Genomic DNA, 18,435 nt, shown 5'->3' with positions numbered 1-18,435 from the left:
AAGACATTGGCGGGGAAGCCAAGCGCAAGTCCTTTCCATAAAACTGTTGGGATACTGCCAGGGAGATATAGTCCATCATGGCCCCAAGCCGGCTGTCGGACGATCCATCGATCCCTGTAGTCACGCAGCTTCTAGTGACACGAGTTTCCTGGAAATACCTTGCCACATTCCAGGGCTCGTGCACACTCTTTATCAGCAGATAATGCACACAGCAGAAGATGCACAGCAGGAGAGCATATTTACAGACTTTATTTAGCGTTGATCAGAACAAAGGAAAAACATGACCTTTCTGAGTCAGTGTCTCCGACAGACTGAGAAACGAAAGCAATAGCAAAACATAAACATCCTGTGAACAGGAAATACGCAGGCTGTGACACAAACATCCTGCTCCCTTTTAAGGTGGAACGGAAATATCCTAACAAAAACCCCCCTCTTTGTCTCTTCTCTATACCCCTCCCTGCCCCCGGGATCCTGTTTTTAGGGAAAGAGGGAAGCTTTTTCAGTCTTTATGGTTCGACATCCAGGAGGCAAATACCTTGCCAATCTACTTCAAGTCACCCAAAGATCCAGCAGCAGATCCCCATTTATCTTCTGTCCACTCCTGACCTATAGGGTTCGTAATAGCTAGAAAATAAAAACCTCTAGGATTTGTAATAGCTACAAGATAAAACCGCAGTATGATGCAGGATTTGGGGCAGGCAGGCGAGCAACAGAGCGTAGCTTAAATCCTCTTCATCCTTAATCTGCAAGGATACTGTCAAAAGAGACAAGCAAAAATGCTATTGAGATGAGAAGAGAATTTTCTCTTTGGGGATTTAAGTACTTTTGCTCACTTAAAAAAGAAGAAGCTTAAAACATTATTTAGGTTATAGTTTTATGCATACTTAGGTGGAGTAAGTCCTACTAAACTCAGTAGCACTTACTGTGGTTATGCATATTTGACCTACAAGATGGTTTTCTTATTTGTTAATTCAGTAGATTTACGTTTTCAGGAGTACGCTTGCAGTTCTGTTTAAAAGGCCAGGATCGTGGAAAGGTTCTCAAGCGATTCTCATACTCGTGCATCTCTCCAAATTCAAGCAGGCACTTGGAGTTTGAGTTCATCTCGCTCAGGACAGCCTCCATTTCAGAAACCAATTCTGTGACTTCTTAGCAGTGTTCCTCTGGCATGACTTACCTCTTTATACATAAGGTTTGACATTAAGCTGCATTAAGCTGACTTGGTTGGTCTCACCTGTGAACATCAACGTAAATGAGAGAGGGGGAATTGCACCCAAAACAAAATGCATTTGACAAAAGAGGAAAACTGTGGCCAAAAATTAAGAAAGATAGCCCAATAGCCAAGCCCTGTTTGGTTTGTTCTGTTCAAATACTTTTATTTTAAATATTTCCACTCTGCTTTTCATCCCAAAGAAAAGGCTCAGAGTGACTTAGCATGATAAATAATAGGTAAAAAAGGTAAAGGTAAAGGACCCCTGGACGGTTAATTCCAGTCAGAGGTGACTATGGGGTTGCGGTGCTCCTCACTTTACAGGCTGAGGGAGTCAGTGTTTGTCCACAGACAGCTTTCCGGGTCATGTGGCCAGCATGACTAAACCACTACTGGTGCATGGAGGACCATGACGAGTGCCAGAGTGCATGGAAATGCCATTTACCTTCCTGCCGCAGCGGTACCTATTTATCTACTTGCACTGGTGTGCTTTAGAATTCCTAGGTTGGCAGGAGCTGGGACAGAGCAATGGGAGCTCACCCCGTCGTGGAAATTCAAATCGCTGACCTTTGGATTGGCAAGCCCAAGAGGCTCTGTGGTTTAGACCACAGTGCCACAATAAAACATACACGCGCACACACACACACAACACAAAAGGAAAATGGCTTGCTGGGAGAAGGGGGAAAACCCCTCAGGCACTAGTTTTCAGTTACAAGGTTTTCATAAGTTTTATTTCTGGTGGGAAGGCTGAAAGCAAGCTCACTACAACTGTTCTTTCTTTGGCTGATTATTTTTATATTGTGAAATAATTCATGGTCCTGAAGGCATCACTGTTTAGAGAAGTTTTTAATGTTTGATGGGCAGGGTATAAATCATAAATCATCATCATCATCATCATCACCACACTATATTCATAGTGCCGCTACTGTGTTGTTTTATAGTGGGTTATGTTTTAAAAGACCCTTGAGTTTTGGGTGGCCATCCAGCTGTCCAGTTGACCTCAGTGTGAGTCCACTTAGCAAAATCCCTATATAAGTGGCCTATAGGGTGTAGCTCAAATTAAATTCTACTCTGTTCAGTGAGGCTTACTGTTAAAGCATTGGTGAGATGGACTGTAAACAGTTTACCTAGAACCAAGTCTCATTGACTTTCAGCAGGGCCCACTTTCTGATAAGCAGGCTTGATACTGCAGACAGACAGACAGACAGACAGACACACACACACACACACACACACACACACACACACACCCTTTCTGTTAACAGGGCATGCAGATATCTTCTAAACTGGGGAGTAATTTAGTCTGCAACCCTCAACCCATTTGTCTGGGAAATCAGCGCAACTTACTTCTGAGTCAGCACGTATAGGATTGTGCTGTCCGTCACCTTTATTGGCTACCTTCCTAGCACCGTTTAATGACAAAATATTACATGCGAATTCAGTTCTGTGACTTTAACGGTCTCTTTGCACCCTGATTTTATGCACTTTGTGAATCCGAAGTAAGTTCTGCTGACTCTTGAGCTCATTGGCACTTATTCTCAGCCTGGGAATGCAGAGTTTCCTAAACTTGGGTCTCCACTGGTTTTTGAACTACAATTCCCATCATCCCTGACCGCTGGTGCTGCTAGCTAGGGATGATGGGAGTTGTAGTCCAAAAACAGCTGGAGACCTAAGTTTGGGAAGCCCTGGTGCATGGCATTCAAACCTTACCATTCAACCGACACATGTCTACTCAGAGGTACACCCCAATGAGTTCAATGGGACTTACTTTCCAGATAAATGTGTGTAGGATTACAGCTTCATTGTGTTTTTATAAGGGGTATGCTAGTCTATCTATTCTGGTACATTCAGTGCTGGATTTACATATAAGCTAAACAAGCTGTAGCTTGCCCCCACCCCCCAAAATATTTAAAGGGGGGGGGGAAACCTGGATGTATATTTCCAAAATATAAGATAAAAAACAAATAAAATAAAACCTACTTACAGCAACAGTGTTTTGTGTTGATTAGGCTCTTATGATGTAAGTAATGGGCCCCGCCTGCTAGCCTGCTCCCTAAAATATCACTGGTTTGCTCATTTCTGTATATAGGGTGCCTACATTCTACAAGTGCAAATGGCTTTAGATACCTATTAGGTCCACAAATTACCATATAGCATATATTCAACACAAAAAACAGGGGCAATTTGTTGTTGACAAAGGACAGCTGGACATATGAAGGGCCCCATTACCTTCAGTAGCTTAGGGCCTCATCAAACCTAAATCCAGCCCTGGGTACATTGTGCAGGTGTGTGTGTGTGTGTGTGCTGCACCTGAGAGCAGATGCAAAGTAGACTCCTTTATCTTTAAGACTTATATACCAGAGGGCTTCAGCGGGTATACTTCCTGTATACCTGAAGGAGCGTCTCCACCCCCATCGTTCAGCCCGGACACTGAGATCCAGCGCCGGGGGCCTTCTGGCAGTTCCCTCATTGCGAGAAGTGAGGTTACAGGGAACCAGACAGAGGGCCTTCTCGGTAGTGGCACCCTCCCTGTGGAACGCCCTCCCTTCAGATGTGAAGGAAATAAGCAGTTATCCTATCTTTAAAAGACATCTGAAGGCAGCCCTGTTTAGGGAAGTTTTTAATATTTAATGCTGTATTGTTTTTAACACTTGATTGGAAGCCGCCCAGAGTGGCTGGGGAGACTCAGCCAGATGGGCAGGGTATAAATTATTATTATTATTATTATTATTATTATTATTATTATTATTATTATTATTATTATTTCTCTCATTCCTTCATGACAAGCGGCAACTGCATAAGCATCTTTCCTCAGGCACAGGTCTGGGAATTGGGTTCAGCACATCCATGCTAGAGTGACAAACTTTTTCCTGATTTGGTGTTTCGAAGGGGTGTTGTAGAGAGTTTTTTTTTTTTATATAAGATATTTATTAAGATTTTCAAAAAATTACAAAATAAAAAAAATAAAAAATAAAAATACAAAATAAAAATAATTGAAAAACAGTTCAATCTTTCCATCACATATTTTTCATTTGCTTATTTCCCGGACCTCCTCACGCCTTCCTTTTCTGTATTCCAGTTCCAATTGTTAATTCAGCAAATCCCTCCCCTCTTCATTCATCTTAATCTTCAATTTTTAAATATTATAACATTAATTCCCCCCCCCCATTAATAACCAGTTTCTCATATTCCCTTATAGCATTACAGCAAAAGACCACTTAGCTTCTATCCAACATCATTCTAACATTCATTAATTTTACAATGTTTCTGTAAATAATCTTTGAACTTTTTCCAATCTTCTTCCACCGTGGGGTGTTGTAGAGAGTTCTGAGGGAATTTATGTGAAGCTCCTTGAACACATGCTGTATAAATGCTAGGCACTGATATATTTTTATTTCTTTGTAGGACACAGTATCTGGCATCTTGAATAGCTGCTTCACAGAAATCAAGAAGCCAAACTGAGCAGGATTTAACCCCCACCCGTCAGCTGACAAGTAGGGGTTAAATCCTACTCAAAACCAGTTTCCTGGGGGGACTAGGCCTGCACACAGCTTTTGCAGGATTGATGAATCATGGTTTCAGAGATGGCCTTGTGGATGAACTTGGACTGTGCTAGAATGACAGAGTGCTTTAATCCACTTTAACTGAGGAAACTTAATTTTCAGCGTGTGCTTGAATACCTCCTGCAAAATACTGACAGTCTAGAGCAGGGGTCAGCAAACTTTCAGCAGCGGGCTGGTCCACTGTCTCTCAGACCTTGTGGGGGGCCAGATATATTTTGAAGGAAAAAAATGAAAAAATTCCTAGGCCCCACAAATAACCCAGAGATGCATTTTAAATAAAAGCACACTTTCTACTCCTTTAAAAACACCAGGCAGTTCCTGCAAATAACCCAGAGATGCATTTTAAATAAAAGGGCACATTCTACTCATGTAAAAACACTCTGATTCCCAGACCATCCGCGGGCCGGATTGAGAAGGCGATTGGGCCGGATCCGACCCCCGGCCTTAGTTTGCCTACCCATGATCTAGAAGCCTCCTTGGAAGTTTACAGAATGGTGCATCTCTGTCTTCCGCCTTGCTATTTTATTCCTTTTCCAATGTGCAACATCAACTTCTTTTCTTTATTTGTTAACGTTCCTAAAAGGGTGAAAAGAGATCGGCATCTTGCCATTTCTACACATGACTGACGTATGTTTGTATTAAACGGCTGGCTTTGAATGATCATCGCTGGAGAGTTCGTTACGAATGCATGGGCTTATTTTGCCTCTCATCTTAAAACTTATCGTTGCTTAAAACCGTATCTTTGAATTTAAAGGTGACCTCGTTTCCTTTCCCTCTTACTTGATTTTTTCAGATTATTCCAATGGTGCAGGAGTTTATCAGTGGAAACCTGGGGCGTATGTTTATCGAACCACCTCCTTTCGACTTGTCCAAGGCATTTGGTGACAGTCATTGCTGTGCTCCGCTGATTTTTGTGTTGTCTCCTGGTGCAGACCCCATGGCCGCTCTTCTCAAGTTTGCAGATGATCAGGTGCGTTGGAGGACCATTACAACGGCACTCTTTGTGCAAGGTTTTAAAGCGGGGTCTACTCTTTCTCTTCTTTTTTTTAAAAAAAATATTTAATTCTATCAATAGAAATTTACAGTCAAAAAAGTTGTATGATCATTTTGTGAGATTCTCTGAATCTCGTGACTCCCCCCCCCATCCTCTACATAGGTCCTTATTACAATAATTAAAACTACATATCAATACGTTCTCCACTATTTTCATTTTTCCAAATTGTCCATAATCTTCGTTACTTTACACGTGATTCTTATAGTCCAGCTACAGTTTTGATTTGCTTACAATGGTCTCCTAGGAAAATTATAAATTTCCCCCCATTCCTATTTAAAGTCCTTGTCTTCTTGGTTCCTGAGTCTCCCAGTTAGTTTTGCCATTTTGGCATAGTCTAGCAGTTTGGATTGCCATTCTTCCCTCGGTGGTGTTGCTTCTTTCCATTTTAGTAGCATCCGTGCAGCTGTTGTTGTGTACATGAAAAGTCTTTTCTGGTCTTTTGGAATCTCGGTACCTGTAATTCCTAATAAAAAAAGCTTCTGGTTTTTTAGTAAAAGTTATTTTAAACATTTTTGAAAATTCATTGCATACCATTTCCCAAAATCCTTTTGTTGTCTTACATGTCCACCACATATGAAAAAGGTACCATCCTTTTCCTTACATTTCCAACAAATATTTCATAGAATCATAGAATCATAGAGTTGGAATAGACCACAAGGGCCATCGAGTCCAACCCCCTGCCAAGCAGGAAACACCTTCAGAGCACTCCTGACATATGGTTGTCAAGCCTCTGCTTAAAGACCTCCAAAGAAGGAGACTCCACCACACTCCTTGGCAGCAAATTCCACTGTCGAACAGCTCTTACTGTCAGGAAGTTCTTCCTAATGTTTAGGTGGAATCTTCTTTCTTGTAGTTTGGATCCATTGCTCCGTGTCCGCTTCTCTGGAACTTGTTCTATACATTTTTGATAATTTAGCAGGAGTGAAGTACCATCAACACATCATTTTCATGTTATTTTCTTTCAGCGTACAACATGCTGTAAATTTTAAATCTATTTTCCAAAGACTTTCCCAATCTGCCATTTGTATATTATATCCCAAGTCCTTAGTCCAGTTTATCATAACCGATTTAACCTGTTCATCATACCCTTTCTCAGTCGTTGTTCATGGGCCTCCTTCCCCATTGTAGTGAATTATGGAAGCTCCATGTGTGTGTTGGAGCACCTGAATATGAAACCAACTGCTGGAAGGGAAAGGCTTTGCTACTCTGGATCTCACACGTAGGCGTAATGACTCATTATGGGCTTAAACGTCTGCAGAGTTATCGATCTTCTCTTTCATATGTATTCAGGCCAAGGACACAGCCCCTTGCTTATCTCCAAATGTCTGGGTAGTTTTGCCTGTAATCGTTAATCTCCCTAGACTTGGGCTCACCCAGATAGACACCCAAATAGACGCACTTGGTGCATGTGCATTGAGTCCTAATGAGTGTTACATCACTCGCTGCAGTAGATAGGCATCTCCTTGTACTGCTGTGGGGGTGTTGATAATCACCGTGGCAGAACTGTTTTTCAGGTTTGCACACCTCGCTCTCTGCAGGGCGGTGCTCTACTTTTGATGGCCTCATATCATGCCACCTCGGTGCCCTCCCTTATCTCGCTTCCATTTTTGTTTCCTGGGGAAGAAACCAGGAGCCCGTCACGCGTACCGGCTTTCCATATCAAATGTACAATTGTCCCCGTTCCACCTTTGTTATTTTATAAATGAATCGGAATCAGAAGAATCTTTACTTGCATCAGCCACTAGCTATAGCAATAAAATAGAATGTACTGAAGATAGGGGTAAAAACTTAACTGTAGAAAATAATTTTTGGGGGTTTCAGCAGGGGTGTCCAACAGGTCGATTGCGATCTACTGGTAGATCCCTGGGAGGTTTTGGTAGATCGCAGTCGATCGCAGGGTCCCTTTCCTTATTGTTGGTAAAATAGAATCCAGCCCCTCCCCCTTGCCCTGCCCTGCAGAACGGCAGATGGAGTACAGTCATACCTCGGGTTGAAGTAGCTTCAGGATGAATGTTTTCGGGTTGCACTCCGGGGTGACCTGGAAGTAACGGAGCGCATTACTTCCAGGTTTTGCTGCTTGTGCATGCGCGGACACTCAAAATGACGTCATGCGCATGCGCGGTAGCGGCGAAACGCAACCTGCGCACGTGCAGATGCGTCTTACGTTTACTTCAGGATGCGAACGGGGCTCCGGAATGGATCCCATTCGTATCCAGAGGTACCACTGTATGCTCATTGAGGCTGTTTGTTTCCCCCCCCAAAAAACGTGCTGTCCTCCTCCCTAAAAAAATCAGAACTTTGCCCTGAACCTCTAACGGGGGTCCTTTTCCCCTTAAAAAAAGCTCAACAGCTTTGCCTTGAACCCCAAAAAGATCGCTGCCAGTAGATCATTGCCAGTTTTTAATTCTGTGAGTAGAATTACCCCTGGTTTACATCAACAATCAAATAATAGATATTATTCTAATTGCCCCTGCTAAAAAACCTTGCAGTTTTTGCTGTCGCCTGATCATCTTGATCTGCTAAAAGAAAGGACGCAGTAGCAATGGTTGAGCGACCTGGTATGGAGAATAATAAAGGGGTAATAATAACCTCACTCCTCAAATCTTTATAAAGAGTGCAAGCCAGAAGCACATGAGCCACTGACTCAATACTGCCATCTCCACAGGGACATAACTGTTTTCCCTGTGGATTTATTATTATTTTTTTCTATGCATTTCTTAACTGACACGGAGAAATTAGGTTTTATTGTGTTGTTGTTGTTTGAATGGCGAGGAGGGGAGTGCGAGCAGCTCATGGGATGGGAGCTGCCACTCTTCTGCCCCTCACAATGCTCTAGCCATGAGCATTTCACAGAAATGGTCCCTCTGTGGACGGCATATTAGCAGAACTGGCCTTGTTTGTGTTGAGGGGTGCGTTCCTTTCAGCAGAGCTAAGCCTCCCCCAGGTGAAAGAAAACTACTGCTGAGGGTGAGGCTTTTGATATGAAAGGTTCACGTTGGGTGGAAAGGAGTTGGAGAATCTTATCAGAAACCCCGACAACTCAATAAACAAAAGGAAATCAGAGAGACTTTCATATGACGTTTGCTGATGTTGGCTGTATTTGATTAATGTGGAGCCTTCTCCTTGACGGGCTGACATCACTTTGTTCAGCGATACTGTTATGTACTGAGTTGAATAGGATCCAAAATGCAGCAGTCTGATTGGTCCTAGAACAATAGGATCCAAAATGCAGCAATCTGATTGGTCCTAGAACAATAGGATTCAGAATGCAGCAGTCTGATTGGTCCTAGAACAATGCAGCAGTATGATTGGTCTGCAGGAGCCACCCAATCCAGCTCCAGATGGAAGTGAATCCACAACCTGATTGGCCTACAGGAGAATTCCGGAATTAGCCAATCACGTGCAGCCCATTGTGTAAATAATGTATATAAAGCAGATACTTTGGGGGAAATTCCATTCCTTCTTACCACTATGAGCTGAATAAAGAGCATGAAATCCACTCTCGATTCTGAGTATATTTCAGATACTCTCTTCAGCAGCTGTGGAATTGTAGCCGTTCTTGTGTTACGGTGACATTATTATTCGCTGCCCCTCACTCACTGAACTTTTTGTATGTGCAGGGCTTCGGGGCTTCGAAGTTGACCTCTTTGTCGCTGGGCCAAGGCCAAGGCCCTATCGCCATGCGCATGATCGAGAAGGCGGTGAAGGAAGGAACATGGGCAGTCCTGCAGAACTGCCACCTGGCAACCTCGTGGATGCCGACCCTGGAAAAAGTCTGCGAGGTAGCAAATGCTGTCAGTAGTCACTATGACACCTGATGTTGTCCTTTCAGTACCAATGGGATGCTAGGGCTCCTGGGTTCCTGCAGGAACTTCTCCTGGGGGCAGGCAGGCAAGGGAGGGAGCAGGCTGGTTTGTCACATGGAAAAATAAATAAACGAGAATGGTGCTTGCCTGTTTTGCCACATATCTTACATTCTACAAAAACTGGAAACTTACTTTTTGATTTCAGGCGAAAGCTGGGAATCTGGGGTCTGTGGTTCGCTTGGGGAGGGGGTATTTGCCATTCCAAATATTCACTTATAGAGGTGTGCATGTGAATACACACAAGCACACATGCACACACACTTTTGGGGTATGCAAGGATGTGCTGGTTCACTTCAATAGAGGTAGGAAACTCTTGCCTGCAAATGAACCTAAGTGCTGGTTCATCCCCTCTCTTGGGACAAATTGGGTAGCGATGTTATGCTGGGGAGCTCCACATCCACAGTAGAGTGCCTGTGTCTGGAATGGGAGACCCAGCTTAGAGAACCGTTTGACCCAAGAAGAGATTCCAAACGTGTTGAAATCAAAACGAGCTTAGCACAACCATTGATCAAGAGGTTTCGCAATTTCCCTTTGTAAAACTCACGCGGAGGCCGAGGTGTGTTTGAAAGATGCAGAGGCCTTTGCGAGAAAGGTTTTGGCACACCTGAAACCTCAGCTTCCATCCTCACCGAGTCCTTACACAGAATGTTTTCCCCTTCTAGGAACTAAATCCGGACACAACGCACCCCGATTTCCGTCTTTGGCTCACGAGTTACCCATCACCCAACTTCCCTGTGTCTGTGCTTCAGAATGGAGTGAAAATGACCAATGAAGCCCCCAAAGGCTTGCGGGCGAATGTGATCCGTTCCTATCTGATGGACCCCATCTCCGACCCAGAGTTTTTTAACAGCTGCAAAAGGCCTGTTAGTACCTTCCTTATTCGCCTGGTTTCCTCCTCGTCGTCGTAAAGCAGCTGAAACAGACCCTGGCGGTTGTATTTTGTGTTTGCTGGTTTAAAACCCGCCGAGCGAAATAGCCCTCCTTCTTCTGCACTGAAGTCGGCAGTTGATTACCAGCTCCCGGGATGCAGTAATAGAGGGTTTTATTAAAATTTTATTTTTATTTTACCGCCAAGCTTCATTCCGTCTCCGCCAAGCTTTGGCGGTGGTGCCATTAATAATATAGCTTCCCATTTAAAAAGTCGGGAGGAAGTAGTTTTCGTGACACAAATCTGCAAGGCAGGGGAGAAATTCCTGTTGCAAAAGAATAGCTGAGCCGTGCACTGCTGAGAATCAAATCTTTAATCGCAGGCATTAAAATGCTGGCTCCATAGAACCGGGGGAGCTAAAATGGCCGTATGGGTTGATGGATGGCTCTCATAAACACTTCCTTTAGAATAACAGCTCAAACTAGGGAGCCACCTGCTGTTTTCATAATTAGGTTTCAGAGAGCGGATGTGCTTGACCCAAGATAATTTCCATGATAGGTGTCGTAATTAAGAACCGGAGACGGTTGTGCTTAAACCGAGGCTATGATCCTTTTCTGCTTTCCTGGCAATTAAAAAAACAAATCCCTAAAACTTTTTAGATGGGGGCGGGGACCTCACCCAGATCGTTGCTTTTAAACAGGAAAAGATGTAGGAAAGGAGGAGCAAGATGGCGTTCTAGCATGGTAACGTTGTTGTGCCATAGTTGGTCAAAAAGGAAGACATTGTGTGGCATTTTCCCAAGCCCCAAAGCTTTTATTTGAGCCCAGTCTTTCTCTGAGCACCTCTGATACCATCCGATGGCCTGCTGCAATTCACAAAGTATCCTGGGAGATCTGGATTGAATGGTTGGCTTAAATGGTCCTGTGGCTCTGCTTTCTTCTGGACAGATTTTAGGGGCAGCTGTAGGCACCCTTTCTTGGTAGCCAGTGGCATGCAATGATTTTTTTTTTTTTTTTTGTAGGGGAACAGTTAGGTCCAGAGGCAAGGGCGATTGGGGCAGGCGGACAGCAGCAATGTTGTGCATGTGATGTCGTGTGTGCAAGCATTGTGCCCCCTTCCCTAAACCAAACAGGAGCTTCCTAGGCTTTGGGAAGGAGGCACCAGGTCTCTGACAGGAGGCTGGAGCCCTCCTTTGTCCTTCCCAAAGCTGGATGGACATTGAGAAGGTGGTGGGAGGGCTCTTGGACCCCGTCAGAGCACTGTGCCTCCCTCCCTAAACAGGGCAGAAACTTCCCGGGCTTTGGTGCCAGGGAAACATTTAGGGGACTAGCCTGGTCCCTCTAGCACATCACTGTTGGAAACTATCTTTGAGAAATGGTACTGAAGATGTAGATCAGTTTGACTGCTGCACAAACTAGGATGTTGGGGCTGCCTATTTGCCATGTGAAATGACTGAGACTGCTGGTTAATATATTTTGCATTTGCTTTATTTCTGTACGACGTCATAAAGATGCTCAGACTACCCAAGGCAGCAGACGGGTCTGTTTCAACATGGGCCAGCCTCAGTTATGTAGGACTGGTTTTTACAGCTAGAAAAGGCATGCCAGAGAGGTGTGCGAAGCCTCCCTCCACCCGCCCATGGCTTACCTCCGGGTATTACCGTATTTTTTGCTCCATAACACTCACTTTTTTCCTCCTAGAAAGTAAGGGGAAATGTCTGTGCGTGTTATGGAGGGAATGCCTACGGATGGCGGGGGGATCTGCTGCAGTCGTGAGCAGAGGATCCATGGTTCCCCTTCCTTCCCTCCTCCGTGGGTCGCTTTGAAACAGCAAAGCGGGAGAAGAGCCACTGAGTGGGGAGAAGAGAGGGACAGAGAGCCTGGTTACAAAGCACGGATCCACATGGATCCTCAGGATCTCTGCATTGGGTCACCCCAAATTCACCATCAGATCACATAGCATGTCCATGGCTACAGCTTGCACCAAAAAAATCACGCACCCACTGTTGTCTGGGGCCGCAGTGGTGCAAAAACGTGGTTACAAAGCATGGATCCACATGGATCCTCAGGATTTTTGCATTGGGCTACCCCAAACTCACCGTCAGATCACATGTCTGTGGCCACAGCATGAACCACAAAAATCATACATCCACTGTTTCATTTAGAATATTTTTTTTCTTCTTTTGCTCCTCTAAAAACTACGTGCGTGTTATGGTCGGGTGCGTGTTATAGAGCGAAAAATATGGTACTTTTCCTCAGCTAGACACCACTACTCAGTGAGTTGAGAGCCAGTGTAGTATAGTGGTTAGAGCACCTGGGGGACCATGGTTCAAATGCCCACTTGCTTATGAAGCTCCCTGGGAGACCTTGGGCCAGTCACAGTCTCCCAGCCTAATGTACCTCGCAGGGTTGTTTGAGGATTACAGGGGGAGGAAAGGGTTAAATTAATAATAATAATAATAATAATAATAATAATAATAATAATAATAATAATAATTTTTATTATTTATACCCTGCCCATCTGGCTGGGTTTCCCTAGCCACTCTGGGCAGCTTACAGCATATCTAAAAACATTAAAAAGCTGGGATGTAAATGTAGCAACATGGAATGACCTCACATGTGCGACAGAACTTCCCTCCCTCCGCAGATTTCCTCTGGAGGGTTGGAGAAACCCCCAGAGCTGATTATTTTTAGGGTGGCTGCAATGGGCATACAGGGGGAAGAGAGAGAGGGGAAGTCCCACTGGGCAGAGCAGAAGTCATTCTGTTCAAGCAAAGACAATGTTGAACACAACCCAGAGAACGGGCTGAAATTCATGGTGAAGATCTGACGTAGGTATGGCCATCTAAACTTCCCAAATTTTGTGTAGTGCTTTGTGGGGAGGGACTACCCAATAAGGACCATATCTGAACTTCTACCTCCGTCTCCTTGGAGAAAGTGACTGGTATAAGGACATGAGTAATAAAAGTAAATAATCACGGGAGATCTTTCGGTCATACAGCTGTGAATTGTGAGAAAGAGGAAAGTTCTCAATGAATCAGATGTTGTGTCCCCCCCCCCGCTTCCCCCCCCCCCATTATTTCTTACTATTTTAGAGTGAGTTCAAGAAGCTTTTGTATGGCCTCTGCTTCTTTCACGCGTTGGTCCAAGAGAGGCGAAAATTCGGACCCCTGGGTTGGAATATTCCTTACGAGTTCAACGAGACGGACCTGCGGATCAGCGTGCAGCAGCTGAACATGTTCCTCAATCAATATGAGGTACCGCAAAGATCAGAAGGGTTTGCCAGCTTTATAAATAAGCCTCCATATTGCTAGCCTGCAAAAATCTTTACTAGCCTGCTGGGGGGCAGGCAAAAGAGGGCTCTGAAGCGCTGCGGATCCTGTGCTGACCATAGCAGAGGAGTGGGCTTCCCTCCTTGAACAGCCCACTTGATTTCTTTGCTGGGTGTATGGGAGAGACGTGTGAATTTTTTTTTGCATGCGTGTGAATTTCAGTGGATGGGGAAGATTACTCACCAGCACTACTCTGGGAACTTATTGCTGCCGACTGACATGATTAAATCCCATAATGTCCCTACAACCCTGTCTTAGCTCAGTTGTTAGAGCACGAGACTCTTAATCTCAGGGCGGTGAGATCAAGCCCCACATTGGGCAAAAGGTTCCTGCACTGGCTGGACCCGATTATCCTTGTAGTCCCTTCCAACTCTACAATTCTGTGAATTTTTGAAACACCATTCTGGGGGTTACAATATTGCAGCTGGCAACCACATGTCGCACAGATAGCTGGTTGGCTTTTCTTTCCCTTCATTTAGTACTTGAGCTTTACATCACCCTTGCTTTTAGCAGGGCCCATGCAAAAACCGCCTTCCTGACCGTTGGAGTCCCCATTCATCTCATCCACTCAGTCTGACAGAACCTGTCTTTGCCTGAAAGAGAAGTCCCTAAGACACTGAGGGTTTGAAAGCCATCAGTTCCCCTCACCTGGTTTACCTGGTCAGTTGAAGCTGTTCCCAGGCTGTGGCCACTGTCATTGTGGCCACTGTCATTGAAACCCAGCCAGATGGGCGGGGTATGAATAATAAATTGTTGTTGTTGTTGTTGTTGTTGTTGTATCGATAACCCGCAGCTGCTCCATTCCTGACTTTTTTTTTAGTTATTCCCAACTTCGTCAACACGTGACCAGGGTCCGGCCTTACATTTTTATAACAAGAAAGCAGTCAACAGTGGTTAAAGTGACAACAATGCACCGTTTGCATTGTGCCATCCTTGGTGTTTTCCTCCATTCCCTAGAAATAGCCCAAATGGCACCCCTGTCTTTCTTACCTGTGGACCAAAAACAAAACCCTGTGTTGCAATAAGAACCAATCACAACAATATAAACACAACACGTAGGCTAATACAGTGGTGCCCTGCAAGACGAACGCCTCGCAAGACGGAAAACCCGCTAGACGAAAGGGTTTTCCGTTTTGGAGGCGCTTTGCGAAACGAATTTCCCTATGGGCTTCCATCGCAAGATGAAAGCCCATAGGGAAATCTCCGGGACAGCGGGGAAGCGCAGCGCGTCTTCCCCACTGTCCTCGGACCTCCTCTGCAGCCTGGTGGTGGGGCGGAGACCTCCTCCCGCCGCCAGCCTTCGGAAGGCTGCTCCGAAGCCTGGCGGTGGGGCGGAGAGACCTCCTCCCGCCGCCAGGCTTCGGAAGGATGCTCCGAAGGCTGGCGGCGGGAGGAGGGCTCTCCGCCCCACCGCCAGCCTTCGGAAGGCTGCTCCGAAGCCTGGCGGCGGGAGGAGGTCTCTCCGCCCCACCGCCAGCCTTCGGAAGGCTGCTCCGAAGCCTGGCGGCGGGAGGAGGTCTTTCCGCCCCACCGCCAGCCTTCGGAAGCCTGCTCCGAAGCCTGGCGGCGGGAGGAGGTCTCTCCGCCCCACCGCCAGCCTTCGTAAGGCTGCTCCGAAGCTTGGCGGTGGGAGGACGTCTCTCCGCCCCACCGCCAGCCTTCGGAAGGCTCCTCCGAAGGCTGGCGGTGGGGCGGAGAGACCTTCTCCCTGCGCCAGCCTTCGGATGGCTGTCCTGAAGACTTGCGTGGGAGGAGGGTTTTCCTTCCCACCGCCAACATTCAGAATGCTGTTCTGAATGTTGGCGGTGGGGAGGAAAAACCCTCCTCCCACCGCAAGCCCCGGGAACAGAGGAGAAGCGCTGCGCCCCTTCCCCTCTGTTCCCATACCTGTCCTGAAGGCTTGCGGTGGGGAGAAAAGCCCTTCTCCGCACCGCCAGCCTGGCAAGCAGTTTCCATAGGAACGCGTTAATTGATTTTCAATGCATTCCTATGGGAAACGGTGCTTCGCAAGACGAAAAACTCGCAAGAAGAAAAAACTTGCGGAACGAATTACTTTCGTCTTGCGAGGCACCACTGTAGTTAGTAGAGAATATATAAAAGAATAATGATATCATTCAAATTGTAGGAATAAGCCAATCAATGTTCATATGTACAATATAACAGAGTGGTAGCGAGGGCCGTCAAGCTGTGTGTTCAGAATAGATGTCTAAGGACAGTCTCACAATAGTCTTTCAAAAGTTTCGATGGAAGACTTCTCAAAAGCCTCAAAAGGACAGAGCCTCCAGAATGATATTACTGTTTACTAATAGTCTTCATCAGCTGGTAATAAGATACAAGGCATACAACCAAAGAATGATAACAGAACTGAGCTACCTGCATACACATTGTATAATAAAGTAGAATACAGTGGTACCTCAGGTTACATATGTTTTCAGGTTACATACGCTTCAGGTTACAGACTCCGCTAATCCAGAAATAGTGCTTCAGGTTAAGAACTTTGCTTCAGGGTGAGAACAGAAATCGTAGTCTGGCGGCACAGCGGCAGCAGGAGGCCCCATTAGCTAAAGTGGTGCTTCAGGTTAAGAACAGTTTCAGGTTAAGAACGGACCTCCGGAACGAATTAAGTACTTAACCCGAGGTACCACTGTATACAAAACAGAATATATTAAAAGTACATACCTGATATTTTTCAACAGAATATGTAAGTAAGATTCATGCTAAGGATCAGTGCTCACTAAATAGTGTAGCTGCTGATATTTGCAACACAATTGCATAGGACATACCTGTGGAGCATTTTTGCTTAGACAAACACACAATGAGTCGAGCTGTGAACTTTTCCTCTGTTAACCAAACATGCTAGCATGTTGGGAGAGTAGGGAGGAGTCACAGATGAGCTTTTGCTTTGTACGTTTCAGGAGTTGCCCTTTGACGCCATCCGCTACATGACGGGCGAATGCAATTACGGAGGCCGGGTCACCGATGACTGGGACCGGCGGACGCTGCGTAGTATTTTGAACAAGTTCTACAACCCGATCATTGTTACAAATCCTGATTACAAGTTTGATTCCAGCGGCCTTTATTATGCTCCTCCTGAAGGAGAGGTAAGCACCTCAGTGGGGCGCGATTCAGCAGGAAGTTCCCCTGCCTGAGCCCTGCTCAAAGAAGAGCCAGAGCTTAGAGGAGGAATCAAAATGCTTATCTTCTTCTGAGACAGTGGCAAGAAATCTGGGCGAGCTCTACAGTGCAGAGCAGGAACGGGAGATGAATTAAATTTGTTTCTGTTTTAAGGAGAGACAGTTCACACATCTTGACCTGGTCACAAACCAAAATGCAGCTGCCTTTCCGAATTTTGCAATGCAGTTCTCCAATCAACCAGTGCGTACAAAAATGAATATCCCACTTATCCTTGCGCTCAGATCCTGCTTGTGGGCTTTCCGTGAGCCCTGGCCTGATCCAGCAAAAAAGAAGGAAAAAAAGCATTATATTAGGGAAAATATAAATATATGTATTGGTCTAAATTGCATGCAAAAATGTGTTTATTATTATTATTATTCTCTGCAAATTGTGGAGAACTGAATTGAAAATTGGAAAGATGTCAACAGAGAATGGCCAGGTTCAAGCCACTGTATTCTGCTCTGGTCAGACCTCACCCTGAGTACTGTGTCCAGTTCTGGGCACCACAGTTCAAGAAGGACACTGACAAACTGGAACGTGTCCAGAGGAGGGCAACCAAAATGGTCAAAGGCCTGGAAACGATGCCTTATGAGGAACGGCTAAGGGAGCTGGGCATGTTTAGCCTGGAGAAGAGGAGGTTAAGGGGTGATATGATAGCCATGTTCAAATATATATAAGGATGCCACATAGAGGAGGGAGAAAGTTTGTTTTCTGCTGCTCCAGAGAAGCGGACACAGAGCAATGGATCCAAACTACAAGAAAGAAGATTCCACCTAAACATTAGGAAGAACTTCCTGACAGTAAGAGCTGTTCGACAGTGGAATTTGCTGCCAAGGAGTGTGGTGGAGTCTCCTTCTTTGGAGGTCTTTAAGCAGAGTCTTGACAACCATATGTCAGGAGTGCTCTGATGGTGTTTCCTGCTTGGCAGGGGGTTGGACTCGATGGCCCTTGTGGTCTCTTCCAACTCTATGCTTCTATGATTCTGTGATTCTAAGCCATTGATCATTTCTGACCCCTGATATTTTTTTCAGTATGTAAGCTACATCGAATACACAAAGACCCTTCCGTTGAATCCTGCCCCAGAGATCTTTGGGATGAACGCCAATGCCGATATCACAAAGGATCAATCCGAAACGCAGTTGTTGTTTGATAACATTCTTCTCACGCAGGTGTGTTCGTTTTCATATTAGGAGCATTGAAGTTACTGCCTACTTATTATTTATTGGATTTTTCGGACAACATTTTAAATACAGAGAATCTGATCTTCCTTTCTTCACATTACTACTCACTGTAATATTAATGTATTCACTGTCACTTAATGGTGGGGCTCAAGAAGAATTCAAGTATATTACTGGCTGAATATTTTAAA

The 18,435-nt window shown here is 45.2% G+C and overlaps 1 protein-coding gene across 1 annotated transcript in view; it reads left to right on the top strand.

Annotated features, from left to right (window-relative positions):
* Positions 1 to 18,435, top strand: part of DNAH7 (dynein axonemal heavy chain 7) — a 160,739-nt gene that overhangs the window by 130,878 nt on the left and 11,426 nt on the right. The window contains exons 54-59 of the mRNA XM_081189234.1: positions 5,567 to 5,743; positions 9,448 to 9,609; positions 10,356 to 10,556; positions 13,656 to 13,817; positions 16,808 to 16,993; positions 18,098 to 18,235. Coding sequence (XP_081045360.1) covers positions 5,567 to 5,743; positions 9,448 to 9,609; positions 10,356 to 10,556; positions 13,656 to 13,817; positions 16,808 to 16,993; positions 18,098 to 18,235 — 1,026 coding nt within the window. The remainder of the gene's footprint in view (positions 1 to 5,566; positions 5,744 to 9,447; positions 9,610 to 10,355; positions 10,557 to 13,655; positions 13,818 to 16,807; positions 16,994 to 18,097; positions 18,236 to 18,435) is intronic.

Source organism: Podarcis bocagei (assembly GCF_964188305.1).
Source record: "Podarcis bocagei genome assembly, chromosome: 1".
In the NCBI taxonomy this organism is placed as follows: domain Eukaryota; kingdom Metazoa; phylum Chordata; class Lepidosauria; order Squamata; family Lacertidae; genus Podarcis; species Podarcis bocagei.
This window is presented reverse-complemented; position numbering and strand designations above follow the sequence as displayed.